Source organism: Micropterus salmoides, unplaced genomic scaffold, assembly GCF_014851395.1.
Source record: "Micropterus salmoides isolate LMB-PRFRI ecotype aquatic unplaced genomic scaffold, ASM1485139v1 Ms_hic_scaffold_3, whole genome shotgun sequence".
NCBI lineage: Eukaryota > Metazoa > Chordata > Actinopteri > Centrarchiformes > Centrarchidae > Micropterus > Micropterus salmoides.
The window spans coordinates 19,334,543-19,356,091 of NW_024042261.1; the positions used below are offsets into that span (position 1 = coordinate 19,334,543).

The 21,549-nt window shown below is 39.9% G+C and overlaps 2 protein-coding genes across 2 annotated transcripts in view; one reads left to right on the plus strand and one right to left on the minus strand.

The window, feature by feature from the left end:
* LOC119883399 (NADPH oxidase 4) overlaps nucleotides 1-14,078 on the plus strand; it is a 31,682-nt gene extending 17,604 nt beyond the window's left edge. The window contains exons 10-18 of the mRNA XM_038694026.1: nucleotides 3,559-3,723; nucleotides 3,992-4,054; nucleotides 4,589-4,649; nucleotides 5,675-5,756; nucleotides 6,989-7,108; nucleotides 7,209-7,317; nucleotides 8,219-8,287; nucleotides 11,202-11,302; nucleotides 11,442-14,078. Coding sequence (XP_038549954.1) covers nucleotides 3,559-3,723; nucleotides 3,992-4,054; nucleotides 4,589-4,649; nucleotides 5,675-5,756; nucleotides 6,989-7,108; nucleotides 7,209-7,317; nucleotides 8,219-8,287; nucleotides 11,202-11,302; nucleotides 11,442-11,562 — 891 coding nt within the window. The 3' untranslated portion in view covers nucleotides 11,563-14,078. The remainder of the gene's footprint in view (nucleotides 1-3,558; nucleotides 3,724-3,991; nucleotides 4,055-4,588; nucleotides 4,650-5,674; nucleotides 5,757-6,988; nucleotides 7,109-7,208; nucleotides 7,318-8,218; nucleotides 8,288-11,201; nucleotides 11,303-11,441) is intronic.
* A 462-nt stretch (nucleotides 14,079-14,540) lies between these two features.
* tyr (tyrosinase) lies at nucleotides 14,541-18,451 on the minus strand. Its single transcript, XM_038694027.1, has 5 exons — nucleotides 17,433-18,451; nucleotides 16,539-16,755; nucleotides 15,585-15,732; nucleotides 15,032-15,213; nucleotides 14,541-14,942 (listed from the first exon to the last, which is right to left on the minus strand). The coding sequence occupies exons 1-5, from the start codon at nucleotides 18,258-18,260 to the stop codon at nucleotides 14,695-14,697; spliced, it is 1,623 nt and encodes a 540-aa protein (XP_038549955.1). The 5' UTR covers nucleotides 18,261-18,451; the 3' UTR covers nucleotides 14,541-14,694.
* Between the last annotated feature and the right edge of the window lie 3,098 nt (nucleotides 18,452-21,549).

Genomic DNA, 21,549 nt, shown 5'->3' on the forward strand with positions numbered 1-21,549 from the left:
GAAATCTAAGCGTTTTTTTATTTAATATTTTATTAGAAGCGAGTTTTCCCCATCTGTCAATTCAATCTAGATTATTTATTTTCAAATAAAAAAAAAAAGGAAAAAAATAAATAATAATGATTAAAAAAAACAATAAACAATAATATAAGGAACTCTTTTTCTCATATGTATTTTGGTGACATTTATATTGTTAATACATTTTGGATACTGTGTTTAGTGCCTTTTTTCAGGTCAGAGCAACTGCCCTTCAAAATTCCTGTGCACGTCCCTGCGCATGTGTGTTGAGTATTTGGGAAGTGTTGGAGGGAGTTCTGTGTGGGAGGGTCCTGTTTATTAGAGGTGTAGTGCTTGTAAGGGAGGGGCAAGCATCCTCTTTCTACATCAAGGCCTGTGTTTCTGTGTGTTTCTTCCTGCGGTGTGATTATGTGTTTGCACATGGTCGTTAAGCAATGAGCTGGTTCCATAAAATCAGCCCTTAAACCCGATTGTGCTCTGCAGGCTTTATGGGCGCTGTAAGCAATTAGTCAGCTACAGCTAACTGCCAACAGAAAGAAACAGAAACACCACACACTGTGATAGAAAGATAGAGAGTTTGATTCAAAGCCCTCTTGTATTTTCCAGAAACATGTTGGGAGAAATAGAAAGCATAGATAGACAGCAACAGGTGTCCTAAGGCAAGCTCGGGTAGGACAGAAACCTCCTGTGGAGCAGAAGGGCAAACACGAGCTTGATCTTGATTTTCAGTATGAATATAGAGAGCAGAAAAATTACAATCAATATGAAAGAGAGACTATAAAAAATCGGGAAAGACTCTCCTATAAAAGTATGTTTTAAGAAGGGACTTAAAAGAGTTCACTGACTCAGCCGACCTGATTTCCTCGGGCAGGCTGTTCCAGAGCCTCGGGGTCCTGACAGCAAACGCTCTGTCCCCTTTAGTAAATATGTACAATATATAAATATAATAGGCTAATTATTATAATATGTATTATATATATATTCTGTAAACCTTAGCTGATTTTATGGCAGGCTTTTACAAGTCTATTTGCTTGGTCCAACTTTTTTTGCATGTTCGCAAATGTGGCCCTCTCACTTCACATGTCCACTTTGTATGGCAAATGCACTCTTTTCATAACGCACAGACTGTAAGTATACAGGAACCCTGAGAGGGAAGTGAGACAAAATAATCTGTCTAAATTCTTTAACATTTGTGACACAGGTAGATACAGAGAAAAAAAGTTTTGCCAGAATAACTTGTGAAAACAAGTTTTGGCAGAACATTTTTGTTGTTGTAATTCTCATTTCGACAACATAAGGCTGAAGTGCACCACAACCCCATGTTATAGGACTATGGACTAAAATCATAAATGTTCACATTTGTAGCCAATAAAAAGCCATGGAAGAAACGTTACAACAACACACAATAAATGTGCCTTGTGTTTAGAGCTCTTGGAGAAATTAAAACTCATCTGGAAGAAAACATGAACGCTTTTAGTTCTATTTAAAACATGGGATTAGTGCTGCCCTTCAGCTCTTGTGGCCAAAATGAATATTACAACAACAAACACTTTTTTTTAAGGAATTAAAGTTACAGTGTGTAAGTTTTAGTGACATCTAGTGGTGAGAGTTGCGAATTGCAACCCCCTCCCTATCCAAGCAAGTTGTATAGCTACGGTGCCTGAGACAGGATAACGGATATCCTCTTTGAGATAGTAGAGAGTTGCCAGTCAAGAAATGAGGTTTCTTTAGATAGATATATTAAGAAATTATATTTACTTAATTATTCAGTAAAAGCATGTGTTTTTATGAATATTATTGTTAATTGTTCATTAATAAACAACAGCCACATCAAGAAATTAAGTGCTACATGATGTCTCATACTCCTGTAATACAGCTTGGGAGGGTTGGCTCATCTGGACTAACATCACCAAAGAAAATGACCTCTCACATCTCAAAAACACTATCACATCTAGTGTATCAAGTATGGCCACTGACAGATAACAGGAAAATGTAACCCTCACTGTTTCTGCACCACAGTCCATTATAAACCACATAATATGTGAAATTTACAAATGCATTGTCAGGTGAGGATCAAGGCTCCTCTCACTTTGTTTAATTTATTAGATAAGCAATCTGCAAATCTTACCAAAATGTTTTTTTTTATTTTTAAAAATATAACAGAAACACAAATTGGTACGGACAGCCATCATTTCTGCTTGTGGTAAAACGGTGCAATGTTTTTAATGGGCGTTTAGCATGTGAAAGTACAAATTACACCTTTGTGTGCACAGTGGCGAAGCACTATATTTTTAATGCAAATTCGGAAAGTATTCATTATTGGTCACTTGACAGGCACATGGTCATGTTATGTGTCACTATTAGCAGTAAAAAAAATACATGTTTTCCACCAGGGCAGTATTCAACAGAAGTTTAGCTGCTGATCTGAGCTTCCATGTTGTTACCATTTTATTGCCAATAATATTCATCAGTGGTTTGTCTCTGGAAGGTAAGGGCACATTTCTGTCTACCTTGCAAAGCCATAACAGAGCGCTGTAGAATAACTACATTAAATTACAATCCAACAACATGTTTTTTCTACCAGGGCAGTAAAAGTTTAGCTGGCTGATGCTTCCATGCTAATGTTTTAGTGTTAGTTTTAGTTACTGATCAGCTGATTGTCTCGCTAACGTAACCAGAAAATCCAAACCACAGCCCTGGAGAACAACAAGGCTACATGAAATAAATCCAACAAGATAAGACACTGACATGGGAAACACACCACGGCTCTCTGTGATTATGGCCAGCTTCTAGCTAAAGCTATCAAACAACAGTTTTCATTTGCATCGCTAAAGTCCGACAAAACAACGACAACTTCAGCTGCACTTTGAAAACATCTGTCCCACATTAAAACCTTCCATCTGGGAAAATCCACACCGATTATGTAAGTGATTTTTTGCTGTTAGCTGTCTGCATTTGTCCCGACTCCTCTGGCTAAAGATCCACAGGTTGTCAGCTCTCGTGCTAAATAACACGTGTGCTCGTTCATTTGTCTAAATGTCACTTCTCTTCTTACTTCTAATAAACCAGAGGACTACTCAGAGACTGTTTTTATTATTGTTATTATTATTTCCTCTTCTTCGTTTATGGACACATTTAATGTAGTGATGGCGTCTACACTGCCGGAATTATACAAGCAGAAGAAGAAGCTGTGATGACGAAACGCGCTCTGTAGCGCGAAACTAACAGCACGTTCACATATGTGCAGATTGAGAAGCATTGTCCAGCCTTAGAGAAAAACGACCTTTTATTACAACTTTTATTTTGTAGCTATGGGCATCAGTTACTTCAACCATTTACTCACTAAAGTGCTGAGATCTCTGAAAACAATGACATCACCGCCCAATGGGGAAACAAACATGACATCAAACTGTCCATTTGAAGTGCTTCTATTACCTATTTGTTTGATTCACTGTTAACATAATGATAGAAAGTCTCAGTGTGATAACAAATTTAGTTCTGGTTTCATCAGTGCTGCATTGTGTTTCTCCCTGTTTATTTTAGACATGGCTTTGGGTGTCCGGTCCTCTCTGTCTTTACTGTGCTGAGCGTTTCTACCGCTACATCCGGAGCAGTGACCCTGTTACTATAGTGACAGTCATCAGGCACCCCTGTGAAGTCATCGAGTTGCGCATGCTGAAGAAGCACTTCAAAGCTCGTCCTGGACAAGTAAGAAGACACAACATGCCTTAATCGCCAAACATTTTGTTTTTGTGCACTTAATTTTTATTATCATATGATGTTCAAGGAGAATATAAAATCCACTGCAGTAAGTGAAGATGGTTTGTTTCTTTAGTTAAAAGGTTCATCTGATGCTTGCACTGTTGTTTCTCCCCCTTTTTTCTCTCCACATGCCCCCGCTCTAATCTCTTTCTTCCCCTCTTTCCCTCTGTCATCCTGCTGTCTCTCCATCTCTCCTCGTCCTTTTCTTTCTCAGTATGTTGTTCTGAACTGTCCAGGTGTCTCTTCATTTGAGAACCATCCCTTCACGCTAACAACAGTAAGACTTCCTGCAACACATTTGTCACTCATGACACAATGCAAATACACACACACACACACGTCTATACATGATGTTGTCAGATCTAGTGTAGAGACAGAAGGAGAAGACAAAGAAAAAACTTTCTGCTTAGACAGCATATAGATATGGACACACATGCACACACACACACACACACACACACACACACACACACACTTCCTCACTGAGACTCACATGCTACATTATGTGCATGCCTGTGCGTAGTGTGTTACGGAGCTTTGAGGAGGACGGCAGTGAATCACACTGACAGAGAGCAGACAGACCCCTGAGGCTAATAAAGGCGTCTGCCAACAGGAAGGCTGTGTGTGTGTGTGTGTGTGTGTGTTTAGCTATGTACTGTATATGTGCACTGGGTTGTGTGTGTGTCAGTGTCTTTGTGTTAGCTGTACATGTTTGTGAGTGTGTGTACAACAACTGAGAGTGTGTGTATGTGTGTATGTCTGCTCTGTGTGTGGGTGTGTGACTCACTGTCTGCTCTCTAACTCCTCGCAGTGTCCCACAGAGAACAAGGAAACTTTTGGCATCCATCTCAGAGTTTTGGGAGACTGGACTGGTGGGTGCTCACACACAAACACACACCACACACACACACACACACACACACACACACACACACACACACACACACACACAAAAGGGTACTTACACAGCCTTACATGTGCAAATATACACAGATAAAAGGACACACGCTTTCTGCTCTTTATCAGAGTTGACAGGACGGAGGTAATTTTGTTTTGTCCTCTTCATTCCCTCTCTTCTCTGGGGAGGATACATTTCCTAAAAACTCCCATTCCGTCTCATTTGTGTAAATTTGTATTCTTTTCTTGTGTATGTGCGTGTGACTTCTTCTTTACCTTGAGGATATCATTGGTTCCCACAGTTTTATTGTCTGATTGGAAAACTGTATTATGTGTGCACACACACATAAACATAGGGCCTTGGGACTATGGGTGTGAATTTGCTTTCTTGCTAAACTCTAGCATGTTTACATCTTGTATTTTTATACTGATGTTCATTAACATGCTCTGTCCCTATCAAATAAACAAATACAGTAAAACACACAGTACACAGTTTATTAACATATAGTGCTGCTTTTGGGTTTCAGCTAAATGGAAAAGTTAGAAAACTGGATGGAATCAGTAGATGTTTTTTGGATGTTTTTGACGGAAAAACATGGCGAACTGTGTTAAAGGCACAAACACTTTATATGCACATACAGTATGTCAGAGAAAGATTTCCCAAAAAATGTGACTCCCTTCTAGAGGAAGCTGTGGCCTTTGGGAGCCTGCAAGAACATGTACACTCATTTCCAGTTCCTACTGTACACGCGCACATGCTTTCAGGACACAGGAAGAGAAGTCGGTTTGTTTGTGTTGGCCCCTTAATGTGCCATGACCACATGTTGTATGGAAACAATGGGAAACATTGAATTGGAATGTATGGACACCTCTCAATATGACAATATATGCACAGGTGTTTGCATTCACATCTTTATGACCTGTCCATTCTTAGAGTTAGATCAGTGTATAAAATAATGTGAAATTACAAAGCTGTTCTCCTCTCCTCTCCTCTCCTCAGAGCGGTTCACACAGCTGTTACTTCCTGAACCAAGGATAGACTTGGAGATCCTTCCCATGGTGCATCAGAGGAGATACCCCAAGTACGTTTCTGTGTTTGTGGGTGTGTGTGTGATGTGGCTGACTTGATTTCTCATGAAGGCTAAGAATCACAGAGGGGTTAGAGGTTTTTAAACCTCCTGACCTCTGACTCTGTGCTCTTCCTGCTCTGTGTGAGAGAGAGATAGGTGAGAGATGAAGGGAGATGTTGGGTTCAAGGCAACGAGAGTTTGTTTTGTGACAGTAAACCAGAGCTAACCAAACCATCTAGCCCCCCATTGTACAACAATTCCCAATAATGGTTATTAGAAGGGTTAGGGTTAATTTCCAGTTACTGGTATACTGCAACCAGGGTACATGCATATTTAAAAAAAATTAAGATTAGAGTCGCTAATACTAAATAGCACAAATCAGGATAATTTGTGCAATTTAAACAAATCAAGATAATCAATAAAAGCAGTTGAAAGTACTGCCTATTTACGACATCTTTATTTTTATAAATGTATAAGACTAGTGTAGGTGGTATTTCTCCACACTTAACCACCCCAAAATGCTTTTATTTTGTTTCCAAGGAAACATTTTCGAAAATATGCAATATCTGCAACATTGATACCAGTTTCATCTCTGTGTGTTCAGTATGGAAATAAGTTCAAAACGTGTTTGACCTAGCTTAGCACAAACACTGAAAATGAGTAACCTGCTTGCCAAGCTACATCAAAAGTGAAAAAAATGACTTTTCAATGATGATTGAACTTTTTCCACAAAGTTTTTGGACATGAATAAAAGTTTACAGAAGTGTTACTGAGATCACAGTGCTTGTGATTATGTGACAGTAATGCTGAGCCAAGCCTCACCTGGTGGTGAGTGTTGGGGCGTGTAAAGGATGCCGTAGCGTTACCAAGTGTTTTCTGGGCTGAGTTTTAAATTTCATGTCTGGGACTGCCTGAGTTTGTTTGGGTGAACTTCCTTAATGCAGAGAAAGGTTTGACTGTGCTTGGCGATTTTGTATCTGTGTGTGTGATTTCTTAATGACACAAGTGTTTGAGCAGCTGTTGTAGAGATGATGGCTGTGTGTGTTCGGGGGATTACTGTCACACACACACACACACACACACACACACACACACACGCTGCTCCCAGACTGTGGGATTTTCTGTGCAGGATGTTTATCTGCTTATATTTGCTTGACCCTGAGTGGAAAGTATAAATATGTGTGTATATTTCTTGGTTAATTGGTTAATAATCTTTTGTATTTTTGTTTGCATTGTATGTTCAGGCTTTACGTGGATGGTCCCTTTGGAAGTCCATCAGAGGAAGTATTTAACTATGACGTTAGTCTTTGTGTTGCGGGTGGAATCGGAGTCACACCGTTCGCCTGTGTGCTGCATGCTCTGCTGTGAGTAATGAGAAAAAATTCAAAAATGACAAATGATGAACAATTTGAGCATTGAGGATTTGTATGTTTCTTTCTTTCTTTCTTCCTGCTATACATCCAGTGACGGCTGGACGGGTTTCAGGTTGCAGAGGTTGTATTTTGTGTGGGTCTGCAGGGAGCTCCAGTCCTTCTACTGGTTTGCTGAGCTGCTGTGTGCTGTGTATCACAAGGTCAGGACAAGGTTATATAACTAAAACATCAGGGAATTCAGCTATGGTTCATAATATTTAATTTACTTTAATAAGTTTGGTAGTTGCTTGACCAGCATCCAGTGTTTATGATACCTTGAATGTCAGCATTGGGAAAGATTCCCTTTCTGAAAGGACTTAAGTAGTAATTTGGCTTTTTTGAACTGAGCCACTGCCCCTCAAATTGTCTGTGCTTGCCCCTGCTTTTACGGATCATTCAGAAAATGTGCCGTTTTATCAATTAAGATAGTCCACTAGCCACAGGCTGTTGGGGATTTCCACCCTGTGTGCTGTCAGTCAGATCAAAGAAAGTTTTTGGGGTGTTAAGGGGAAGAAGGTCAGAGGTTGAAAGCATAAATGACTGCAGATGAGCAGAGGAGTTATTACTGTGGCACCTGTGCTTTTAAAGTCTCATCACACTAAAGCAGAGTTTGTGTAGAAATATAGATTGATCAAATAAAAACAGTTACGTGGTAATGGTATCAACCGCTGCATAGCTCCAATTCCAAGTTTACTGTCACTGGTTTGTTTTTTTGTGCGTGTGTTTTTGCAAAGAACATCTTTATAGGCATTATGAAACAGTCGGCAGAGCAGGGGATACATGCCCTAGGGAGCCAATTGAACAATTTAGGTTTTTGCAGAGATTTAAGTTGAATGAGAGCAATGAAATGTCAGGACCTGGACAAACAGACTATTATCAGTTTCAGGTTAATTGTATTTATCGCCATCTTGTGGCTGTTATTAATTTTACCTCTTGTATTTCAAAGAAACCTACTGTTCAGAATAAATGTTGCATTCATCATAAATTTCGCTTTGTTGAATTTGATTAAATTCATCACAGCACTACAAAGCACTGAAATTTCCATTTCTGTTTGTCATTTAGCTTTGGCAGGAAAACAGACCCGACTACTTTAATCTGAAACTGTACGTCAGTCAGACAGACAACCTGCAGGTAGGTGTGACACACATGCACACACAATCTAATGTTTCATCTTTCATTGGATGTCCACCCATTCATGTCTTCAATGTGGTCCGGCTGCGGACGGTAGCACCGCTCATGCTCACACCACGCCACGCCCCCTCGCGGTACAGTCTGTAATGATTGGCTGTAGCCGTCGCACCTTTCTGTATGGTCTGTTCTGCACATGCGCGTACTTATTCCCACCCAATTTGTACCACGCATGTGTGGACATTGTAGTTCTGAGTTGACAGAAGCCCGTGATTTAAAGAAAGACTTCATTTACAACACAATATTATACAAATACACAGGGAAGTGTAATCAACAACAGGATGGCTTCAGCAGAAGAAAAGTGTAGTGTGCTAAGTAGTGCAATATTAATTACTTTTTCTTTTCAATAGTACTATTAACATTAAAAGATATTAATATTAACTTCCATTTATATTACATAAACATAAACATTTTTAAAGCTCTAAAAAAATTTATTATTATTAAAGGATTGCCTCTTGAGATGCATCATCTCATTTTCAAGAGGGTCCTATTATAGAAAACCAAAGACAATAACACAACCAGCATGATTGGTACATCTGTTTATTGAGGATGTCCACAAATGTTACATATAAAATGAGTAAAACAGAATAAAATACCACAATACAATAAAGATTTAAAAGAAAACACAGAACAATAAAAAAATGTAGGTAAGGATCTTAATAAAAACACAAAACTAAACATTATATGATTATTTAGATTAACAATGTTAAAAAGCTGAAATTAATAACTTTTATTAAACATTTTGTTTTACGTATTTGTCTGTTAATATCATAAGTTCATATTTTGCTGCACTGAGCTGTGGTTACCTACCTGCTGCTTCTGCTGCGCCATTATTTTGTTACCATCTTCTACTTCAAATCCTGCCTTCTGTAGTCTGATGAACTTTGACCTACACCGAGACCCACGCTCACGCCACGCCCTTTAAGTCACAGTCCGCAGCCGGACCCTTCTCCATGTCTTCGTTGATCCATTGTCTTTAAAAACCTGACCCACTAGAGGGCAGTATATTACAGAGAGAGCTCCTCTGTACTCTGAAATATATTTCAATACATTTATAATATACAACTGTTCGAGACCATGAATGAAACTATACAACAGTTTTTACTTCTGCAAACTATTTATCTGTACAAGGATGACTGTATTTCAAGACAGATGAAGAATGAAGATATTTACCTCACCGTGACAGAAATGCTTACTAAGGGCATATCTTTAATCGCACTGTAAATAGCTGCTAGTATTTAGTCTATTGTTTATAAAATGACTAATATCCTTGAGATCAAACTCTCTCTCTATGTGTATTTTTTTTGGCCGTTTATTTTTTGGTAACTGCTCCTCGTTAGGATAGTGGTGAGTATCCCCGCCTGTCATTTCCTGACGGGGACAGTGGCACTTTTCAGAGTTTGTTGTTGGTTCACTGGTGTGTACATGAAGCTGTAAAACCATCTGCTAAGCACGCCGTGGAGTATTTGTTATTTTGTCAATATTTTTTATGTATTTTCATGTTCCTGATGTAGGAGGATTCCAGCTTTATTGTAAGACAGGCTCTTGTTAAGGCAGGTGTTGCCTTACCCCTCTACAGAAAAACCCTGACCCGTGTCAGAGTTGCTCTGTGAAAATGGATCAACGTGGGACTCGTGATTAACTGGCTGACCATAAAAAGACAGTGAAATGATGATTTGCCTGACCTTTGTCTCAGTACTATGTCCTATGGAAATGACTTGAGATGAAGTGAATTTATAGGGTTGTCAGTCACAAAGTATTGATGAAAATATTGACTAAATAAGTAACTTTAGAAACACAATGCTATAAATGATCAAATAAATAATATAAAGGATAAAATTGTATTTGTAGGCAATAATGTTTCCTGTGGGAAATAGCTTGATTTTAAGCTGTGATGAGGTTCAATATATCAGTAGCTTACTTGCTGAAACAACCGATGCAGCTCAGTATTTTCACTTAATTCCACTGGTCTGTCCCTGAATTTGCTTTGCACTGTAGATAACATTTAATGGCCCTCAAACTAAAGAGAGCACAAGCTGCTTCAATATGTTGGTTAGCAAGGGAAAGCAAGATAAGGGGGAGGAATTGGAGGCTGACGAAGATGGAGAACCTTTTGTCATGACAGACTGGAAGCTTTTACTTTATAGATAGTATTATAGATATAGATAGATATCTGGTATTATAGATATAGATAGATATCTGGTATTATAGATATAGATAGATATCTACCTGTTAAAGGGTATTTTCCCCTTGCTGTTGTTGCCAAGTGCTTGCTCAAAGTGGGAATGATTGGGTCTCTGTAAATAATTTTACAAAGAGTATGTCTAGACCTGCTCTATATGAAAAGTGCAATCTGCTGCTACATTGGTTAGATGTCTCGAATAAAGTAGATATGAAATAATATCTCATATATTGACCACCACAGATGCACATCCCCTCAGCTGTACGGAGCTTTATAGTCAGTTTCAGCTCATTGTTTAGCTGGCTGGCTCACAACGTTACTGTTTGGTTTCCCCTCACCAACCACATTTTCAGCTGCAGCAGGCAACAGTGAAAAAGATCTAAAATGCTATCTGCTCTGCACTAAACAGCTGTCTGACATTGTAAGAGACTAGCTGGTGAACATAGTGGAGCATTTAGCAGCTAACAGCCAACAGCAGTCTCTACCAGTCAACAGTTGGTAGAGACAAAAAAAACCAGAGCTAAAAGAGAGTGACAATTGGTCTTACATTTGTTTACACATCCATCTGTTTGCTAACAAGTTTGCCACATGAACGTACAAAGTTTCCGCTGCCAAAACAAATAAGTCATTTCAGGTTTAATAAAAACTGGGATGTTTTACTACTGTCTTTTCCAGAGCATGTCTGAGGAGAAGTACCGCCCACTCGCCTCGAGGCTGCTGGTTGGTCGACCCAGGTGGAAGTTATTGTTTGATGAGATTGGGAAGACCAATAGGCAGTGAGTAGAGTAGGAATGTCCAGGGGTGGAGTAAGAAGCCGGTGTTATTACATAGTATTGACTGCATCCCACAATGTAACTCTCTCTCTCTCTCTCTCTCTCTCTCTCTCTCTCTCTCTCTCTCTCTCTGTGGTGTCAGTAAGCAAGTTGGGGTTTTCTGCTGTGGACCAAAGGGCATCTCCAGAACTCTCCACAGACTGTGTAACTCAGCCCGATCCTCTGGAACAACCTTTGAATTCAACAAAGAGTCCTTCAGCTGATCGAACATTAGAGCTGGCTCTACAGTTCGGCATCAGAGGAAAAAAACAGCAACTTTGAGATGGATGGATTTTCATACATTTCTGGCAAACGTTCCTTATTTGAAGTACTTCTCTGATAATTGTAGGCTACTCTTGGCTACTTGTATTTCTATACACATCTATCTGTAAGCAAACAACTGACACTGACATGGAAATTCTTGACTCTTCACTGACTATATTATTATTTCTTATGCATCCTGCCCATGGTTAAAAAGGCCCAGCAGGACCAGACCTTAATGTGTAGGCCTGTTCCTCTCTACAGACCAGTCTGACCCCCAAAGGATGGCTCTAGGAGCTTCAACTTCATCATCAGATCCAATCAACCTCTGGCCAGCTCACTGCTTAGATTCTGATGCTCTGTTTTTCCAAAGCTGTTGGTATTCATATGTGTCCTGACACACCTCTGTGGAGCAAATTTGTTTTCTCACATCTAATGTGAGAAGAAAAAAAAGTCTGACCACAAGCACAACAAGATAATGTATTACAGGGAAGAGGGAATTCAATATGAGCTGAACCATCATGCCGGGACCAGACAAACTGTTTTTGATCTAAACATTTAAGAAATGTTTCACTTAACCTTTACTTGACACCAAACTGGCACCCAGCAAGCTCTACCAATCAAACATTTTAGGTTATATAGAGCAAAGTCTATCTTCTATAGATGGGTAAGCACTGTGTATGCATGTCCAACTCAAGGAAGAAGGAACATTGACAGCCTAAAGGCAAATGCCGCTCCTCAGAGAAAATTTGATTCTTTCTGTCTTATCTGTCCCCTGTTTATGCATGTGCATCAAATATCTGTTTTTATGCAAAGCAAAACTACACTACACCTCAAGCCAGTATTTTTAGGTTTTTATTTTATTTATATTGTTTAAATGTATTTTATATTATGTGAAAACCTTCTGCAGGGCTTTGTCAATTTCTACACAAAATAAGAGGTTTTTTTTTTGTTTTGTTTTTTTTACATATCTCTAGAAAAACAAAGTTACTGATAAAAAGAAATGAAGATAATGGCGGCACTGCATTAATAACAATAATAAGTTTGATGCATTCCTACCATTTATCTTCTTTTTTTTTTTTATGGCCAAACTGGAAACTCCAGATTTTGGCAAAGAATCAGCCTCTTTATGGGTTTTTTTTTTCTTGTTGTCCTTTTTCTACAAGGAGGAAAAGTTTAAAATAAGTACTATATTCTATTTATTATATCATGATTACTTGCACATAGTAAGTGGGAAAAAAATTACTGATCTGGGCACAGAACACATTATTACTGTAAATAGTTAGATCAATAGCTCAAGGACACATTGGTGGATGGGTCACAGTGGGGGGATTGAACCTAGGTCTCTTACACCAAAGGCATGTGTCTTATCCATTGTGCCGCCACCACCACCACATATATAATTTATAGTCAAGCTAATAGGCTACTTAAGAAACAATGTTATTTTGACAAACGACATCGTCTGTTTACTTGCATTAAACTCAACCTACTTTAGTTCTGTAATCTGTTGACTAAGCTATCTCTAAATTTGTGAAGCTATTAATGGTTGTTATTCAGATTAGCCATAAAACATAAACACGATGACTGACAACCAAAAACAACTCTAGGCCTATCAGTGATAATGTGACACATAAACCTTTTATAAAGACAGGCAGTATAGACCGTGACTAACAAAGATTTTCTATTTCTGCCACCACAAGTTGGAGTTTTGGTCAGTGATTTTTTAATAGAGGAAGGTTTCACACAAATAGACACAAATATGTAACCTGAGGGAAATCTGTGAATGGTCGTACTTGGCAATTTTGACCAATACAAATACACAACAGAGGGATACTGTAGTTTTTCACATGGGGACCCTTTTTCTGAGAAATCTTGACGTTCAAATAACATCTTAGAAAGCAGTTTTGTTCTCGGTTATTCTGAAAAATTCTGAATGAATGCATATTTACTAAGGAAGGGAAAGAGGTCACTTGGGAGAAAGTAATTTTGTTTGGACACTGATTTATTCAGTGTGAGGACATAAATAATATGACTTTTACAATCTTAGCAGTCATGACAGCTGCAGAACAGCAAACCTGGCCTGAATCTAAATTACCTAAAACACTTCCTTTCATTCAAACTTTTCCTTGAGCTATAGTTATTTCAGTTGAATTTTATTTAACTCTGCTCTTACTTTAGTAAGCATATAGTATTTACTTACAGTATGTGAATTGTTAACAGTATCACAGTCAAATAGAGTACCATAAAATGAAATAATAATAAAATATGCATCTGTGTTTCAGGTTAGTAAGGAAAGTCAAACATTGTGGCCAAGGAAGGAATATCCACATCACACAGCTGTCATTGACTGCTGAGAAGCATGTGTAAATAGACACTGAATGTACTCTGAGGTGAATGCTTTAACCTGACATGAGTCACAGGTCAAATACCCACATGAAATTACTCTGTGTAGTGATTAAATCTTTTTTTTTTACACAGACATGTGTTGCATTGTAATAATGAACATTTAATGGCTCTGGAATTATATCAGTTTGTGTGTCACGCAAAAATATTTCCTAGAAGTATCTATGAATGTATAAAATGTTAGGGACATCTCCCTGATGTTGGGTTCCCGCTCCTTGTCCATAATCCCATTTAAATTGTCTCAAACCTTGAAGGTTTAATTCACCTAATTCCCAGTGCTAGTGGGAAGTATTATTTGCTGAGACATCTACCATCGTGTCTTCTGTCACTACCCAAATAACCCCAATACAAATTTTGTATTTTGTTGCTTCAAATACTAAACCTGTGAAACCTGTAACAGTGCTTCTGTAAAGACATGTTGCTGGCATTTTTCAATGTTATGACCACCACAAATTAAATTCATTTCACCTTATTATTGAGGTGCGAAAGTCTCAACAGTGAGGATTTCAGAGGCAAAGATAACAAACACAACTGTCTGTTAGACAGAAACTTTAAATAGATTTATTGTGGGAAATCTGTATCAAGTGAAGTCTTGTACCCAGATTCATCCCATTCATTTGCTTCATGAAAATACTACGTGTCCCTAATATTTGTACATTCATATACAGCTGTATGTACAGCACCTGTGTGTGTTACAGAGTTGTCTGATATGAAGATGAACCTTCCTCTGAGCTGCTTTGCAGCAGTGGCTGACTCTCTCCGTAGCTTGACACCCTCTTTTTCCTCTGGCTACGTTTCCACTTTCTTCTTGCAACAATAAGCAGCACAGCAACGAGTGCAGCGATCAGCGCCCCGAGGATCCCGGCTCCCAGGAGCCACTGCCAGATCTGCTGGGCCTGCTGGAGGTAGGGCGTCAGGAACTCCTGAACAAACCTCTGGCCTGTAGGGGGGATACACAAGATGAGACAGTTTGACATAAAGGTTGTAGAAATACTAATTTACTGGACATGTTTGTTGTTCTGTACTGACCAGGGTCCAAAAGGTAGGCATACTCAAATCCTAGAACTTTGCTGGACAGGAAGTAGTCTCCGTTTCTGTAGAGAGGCAGGAAGGGCACCATGTAGTAACCATCATTATGGCCAATGGGTGCATTGGCCTGTGGGTAGCTTGTCTTGAGAGGCTGGTGGGTCCTGAGCCAGCGCTCAAAGATACTGGAGAAGAAAATAAATGAACAGAGAGATAAGATGAAAAGGAAATGACCAATCAAATGACGGTGATAGAGATATATAAAGAAATGGAGGAAGAAAGTAGAAAGGGAGAAATATTAAATCAGAAAGGTGGACATAGTCACCATCATCACCATAGGAGAAACACAAACAGAAGTTTTCACTTGTACATCTTTAAAAACCAACAATTGTGGTTATTTTTTTAATGGTTATTTTTTGAAATGGGTCCAGAGACTCTTGAATTTGCCATAAACAGAAATAATCGTCCAGATGAATAAGTGACAGCCAGCATGTATAAACCCTGAAGCTATTTTCCTGTGTGTCAATGATAGAGCCATTTTTGTGGTTTATCATACCTGTCAATGAAAGCATGGTGCACCAGGAATATGGGGTCGTTGGCTGAACTCTGCACTGAGGACATGGAGCCGTTCATGAAGACATGCAAGGAGTTGTGCATGGTGCTCTTGCCTGGCACTGCCATACCTGTCTCTGGATCGGCAAAACCTACAGAACGGAAGAGAAGTGAAAGACAGAGGGGAGATGAGGGGAGGATGTAGAACGACATGAGAGGAAAGATAACAAGAAACTGAGAGATATTTGTGACACTGTGTTAAAAAGGAATAATTTTACCTATATGTGACGTTATAATAGTTCAATAGGTTGGATGTACTCACATCTGGTGTTTCAAGTGCTCTTTCTTACATCGTTGAGATGCTTTTGATATATCTGAGATGGATGATGTCTAGCATGCTGACAAGCAAGGGACTTATTGAGCTTAAGACCAGCTGAAGGCCCCCGACTGTGGAAGCAGTCATTTAAAGTAGAGCTGGCTCTTTTTGAGACGTGAAGCTTGTGGAAAATGCTTCAAGGTAACTATGAGTTAGACACTAATGTGGACAAAAACATTAGACTCAAGCAACAAGATATCGATAAAGTAAAACACATTTTATGAACCTAGAAAAATGTATTACTCAGTCCCATATGAAAGATTGAAATTGGCGTGTTTAGTGGGGTGATTTAATTTCATGGGTGCACTTTTTTTTTTTGCTCGTGTACCTATTAATAGGTGTACATTAAGTATTTGTCTTTATTTGTGCTATTTCCTCTGTGAAAGTGTCCACACACAGACACACACGTAATTATATATCAACCCCTGCACAAACTAAATGGGTCAAAACTCATTCACTCGATTAGACAGATTAGACCAAGGATTAGGTTCAGATTCATTAGTTAAGCATGAAAGTTCAGTAATACATTCTATGTGTGTGTGTGTGTGTGTGTGTGTGTGTGTGTGTCTTGCCCAGTCCTACCCTCTATTGTGTTTCTAAAGCTCATATTGGCGAATCGGTCCATGGGTCCTGTGTCATACTCGGGGAGGCCCACAATGAAATCCACATCAGCTGTTGTGGGGATTCGTGGCACGCGGTTTGGATCATGGTTGCCGGGGTTACGCAACAGTGGACCCTCCCCAGTAGCGTTACACAATACCTCTCGCATGTTGTACTCCTCTGACTGGCTGCAGATCACCTACACACACACATTCAGTGAAGTACTGTCATCATGGATTTAGTGAAATGGCTCTCATACAGGAACATCTATTTACTGTGAACGAGGGACAATGTGCAACACTGTAAATGTAGACAACATTATAATCTGATGTTTGCATAATGTACATACATGTACAGTACATATACCCTGAACAGGCAGATGTGTGTTACTTCTTTTGGAGCGTAAGCACAGATAAATATTGGTGAAGACAAATGGAATGATGTTAAACCCAGTAGGAGAAAGTGTTTGAAGTACAAGATACAAACTATAACAAGATTTCAGGCGATTTTCTCTGAATAAAGTTGCCGTCTTAGATACATTTACTGGGATGTGGATACAAAGCCTCTGCAATAAGTAGGAAGGAAGGACTTTCACTGGGCTGGATCAGTTGAGGATGAATTCTTAAATAATTGTGTGTTTCCAACCAAATCTCTCATTTCTTTGGATTAAGAGGCTAAACCAGCTTTAGAACAACAGGCCTGCAGAGTAAAATGGAAATACAACAAGGCTTTGTTTGTTTGTCAGGGAAAGGAATTTTCCATCTTTTAATAATGGACAAGAAAGATTTGCTCATACATCTACACATACTCAGACATGGGCACTTACACTGATACACACACACTCAGAGTCAGAGAGACATAATGACATTTTCTTACCTTCCATGAGGAGAAGACTGAAGCAGGGCTTATGAGGTTAGGATTTAGGGGGCTGCGTCCACCCAACAGAGCATCAGTGCACACCTCGCATGACTGGGCATCCCTCCAGTCCCAGTAGGGGATGGTGAAGTTAAAATCTCCCGTCAGCTTCCTTATCTCATTCTCCCAGAAAAGCAGGAAAACTCGGTGCCATGGCAGAAATGCTGCAGATTCATGGGCAAAGTCAATGTCCCTCCATACGTTCCCTGGTCCTCCCAAGAAGGCGTCCCTGGACGAATAGTAGTGCATCCAGACAAACAGGTCGTAGGTGTTGATGTCAGAGAACATGGGGTTCTCACCATTTTCACCCATCTCTGCTCGTACTGCTGTGGAGATCACATAGTCACGACTGATGGTGTTCTTGGCCAGGTTCAGATAAGAGATAAACTTCTGTTGCTCCGCAGCTGGCAGGGTCTGGAGGTTCCTTCGCACTGATTCCCTGTACTCAGCACAGTTTGATCCCCAGTAACCAAACCTGCATTCTCCACAGTTAAAACCTCCATAGTTTCCAGCACAACGACAAGTCCGGTTGAAGAAAGCTAAAGGCCAGCGCTCTCTGTCATCTATACCTCTGTGGGGGTACTGGGGCCCATGGGGCTCATCTGAGACCTCCACCTCGGTGCAGAAACCACGGCCTGACAGGGCACCGCAAGCTGAGCCGTCCCCATCCCACACCGGGCAACACTCTTTGGTCCTTAGTCCTTCTGAGTTGGCACATGGGCGAGGGAATTGACATAAGCAAGTCCAAATGAGCTGCAGCAGAAATACAGATGCATACAGGCTCCTCATGATGAAAAGCCAGCAACTCCAGTCTTCCCCACGGTAGGAATGTGAACTCCTGCTGAAAAGAGGGACACAACAGAACCTGATGCCAAGGTGAGGAGCACAGAGGAGGAGATTCACTGCCTAAAAGTTACTTCTAGATAGCAGGCTACATGCAGGGAAACACAGGGTTGCACATTCAATCAAATTTGATCTACAGATGGCTTCTGCAGTAGACTTGTAAATGAAAAACAACACACTCTTTATGGAACTTAAATTTACACAAGTAACCAACTATTAAGTTACTTTAAAAAACAATGCAGCTTGCAGGATCTTGGAACTTGCTATTCCTCTAAGCTTCCATCCAACCCTCTACCAAATCTCCTTCCACCTCGTTTTACACACAGCCAATAGTCCACAGTTATCCCCCTACTCACTGAGCCTTTTTAGGGGCCGTCCCAAAGTGTGTGATCTCACTGTGATCTTGCGCACTCGGTAAGGTGCACACACACACTCACTCAAGCGTACGCACTAACAGGCCATCACATGCTCAGGATAATATTCATGATTCCTCTTTCAGTTTGTCTTGAGACCAGCTGACCTCTGCTGCACTACACCTCAGGCAGAAAAGTGTGTGTGTGTGTGTGTGTGTGAGTGTGAGTGCGCACCACACTTGGCAAAGACTGCCCCGGAATTTATGCATGATCAAGTGTGCAGTTGATGTACTGTGAGAAAAAGTGAGAGTTGGAAAGGAAACAGCAGATAAATGAATGAGAAATGAATGAGAATCGGGTCTTGTGCCACAGAGACCTTAAGGTCTGCGAATTTTCAGTATGGTCAGGACTTTCCATTAGTTTCTCCTCTGGTTGAAATGAGTGTTGATGTATTCGTTAGGTCTGCTTCATCAGTACTTTGCAGGAAGGGTGGGGAAAACAACTGAATTGGGGTGCTAACAGCATGCATCTTGTTGACTCTCTTTCATCTGATGATGAAACAGTGGTAGGATTTAGTAGCCTGGGCAACATGTTAAACATATTAAATTACTGTCTGTTAAGTTAAATCATCATTCAGGCAAAACGTTCGAGACATTTTTGGATAAAGGTGAAAAAACACATTTCCACTTGGATTCAGCAATCTGAAAGTTTGAATGTGACGATTATTGGCCAGGCTGTTGATGATTGCACAAACCAAATTTCTGCCTTTAAAGTTTTTGAGCGTCTTGCATCTCTAATGTAGTGAAGAGTTGGTGTCTTCCATTTTATTTAATCTTTCAAAAATAAAATCAAACAGGTAGTCTCATTGTGATCATGATTTGATCATGATTCAAGCAAGACCTGTGTACCAGAATAAATATACAGTTTAGGTATGGACAGCCACAGAAATTGACACACACACGTTACATGACGAAATGCAAATACCTGAGTTCAGTCTTTAAAAATCCTCAAGCAAAAGAAAGTTTTTTGCAGCTGATTCAATTTGTGGGGAGCAATGAGTATGTGAAATAAGTTTTTCCAAGCTCAGTTTAAACATGTGTCACAGCCATTGTTAAAATATCCCGTGACCTGACATTGTAAGTACTGTTCATAATGATGCACTTCAGTTATGGAGGACCGTCCAACCGAATGGTCAAAAGCAGACTTTAGATTTGCAATGGACAGGTTAACCTATAGCATATAAAATAGTCTAATCAGCAGGTTGCGGGACACCTAGAGCACTTGATTGGGAACCATTGGAAACTCCTGCCTGAGTTCAGTCAAATACTCCTAACAATTTAATGGACTGTTCATCTAGCCTCAGCAAACATATTTTCTAGTAAAATATTGTCATCAAAATAATCAAATGCTGGGGTAAAATCACTCTAAGCAGAACAATGAAATAAACAAAATGGACAACATGAGGAACCTTTGATATAAAACATCAACGAATCCTTGTTGTGGCTTGTGTGTACTCATAAGATTATATCAAATATATATATATCAAATATATATATAGATATGTTATCAATGCAACACCTTTATTACACATTAGGCTTCAAAAGAGAGAGAGAGAGAGAGTTTCACCCCCCCATATGGGCTTTCCCTCCGTAAGTTCTGCAGCCCGGTACAGTCGGGCTCAGGGCAGAAAGTCATATGCTCAAACCTGGGGATCACAAGCCGGTCACATGCTGCTGTAGCCAGGCACGGGGTGCAGCTTATCCCGCCGCAGGAACGCAATGGAGCGCACAGTAATGACCATCACAGGATGAACCTGCCCACAGGGCTCCTCGGCAGACAGTGTGTGTGTGTGTGTGAGAGAGAGAGAAAGGGCTTTTTCTTTGAAATTACTGAGAATTGTACCTCATGTAAAGCTCTTAACAGCAGTTTACCCGAGTAACCCCTGAATATTTCTACAACCATGTGACATCATCGGAATGATGCCTGGATGCTTGATCGCGACTTTCTCATTAATCACGTCTTCTTTTTGTCCCAGCCAGACACAAGAGGGCAGCATCGCCTGTTTATTGCCTGAAACAGAACAACAACAGGGCTACTGCCTACCACAGCATGGTTACTACAAACAGGTAAGCGTTTCCTCATCGCTTGTAATGAGACAGGAGAGAAAGGAGAATACTGATGATGTGACCAGCCTGTGGTGTTTCTTATCATTATTTTACTTGTTTTACATTTCAGAAAGCTTATTCATATTGAAATCCTCTCCACTGCCCTGCACAGATGAAAGATAATTCTACTACCAGAGAGAGACATAATTTGCACCTTGCTGCCCGAGGAGATAATTTTGTCTCTTAGCTAGAAAATCTGAAAATCAGCTTTTCAGTCCAATCTTGAAAACAGGTGGAGCTGCACATAACCAGTTTTGTATTCTATGAAAAACAGGGCAACAGCTGGCTCACAGGAGTGATGAAAGGAGAAAAGTGTCGTTTAACTCTATGTAAGTGTTGATCATGAGTGTGTGTGTGCACTGGAGGAAATAAAATGTGCCCTGCTGTGTATGTGTGTGTGTGTGTGTCTGTGTGTGTGTGTGGGGGGGGGTCTCGGAATCAGAGATATGGTATGAAGGTTATGACCTCCTGATTTGTGACTCTGTGGCTCCTCACCTGCATCTAGACAGAAAGCGAGGTAGAGCTTTTAGTACTAAATACTAAACTAAATACTTTTAGTACTAAGCTTTTAGATTAATTAATTAGTTGATTGGCAGAAAATCTATCTGCAACTATTTTTTCAAATGTGAATATTTTGCAGATATTTAAATTTCTGGATATTTTCTGGCTTGGGAGGTAGAACAGGTTGTCCCCTAATCGGAGGATCACTCAAAGTGC

Bases quoted from the DNA above. Each gene is read 5' to 3' on its own strand.
- tyr (XM_038694027.1), bottom strand. From the start codon at position 18,260: ATGAGGAGCCTGTATGCATCTGTATTTCTGCTGCAGCTCATTTGGACT. The intron at 16,756-17,432 runs GTAAGAAAATGT...GTGTGTGTGTAG, and splicing joins CAGTCTTCTCCTCATGGAAG to GTGATCTGCAGCCAGTCAGA. The intron at 14,943-15,031 runs GTCAGTACAGAA...TCCCCCCTACAG, and splicing joins TGCCTACCTTTTGGACCCTG to GCCAGAGGTTTGTTCAGGAG.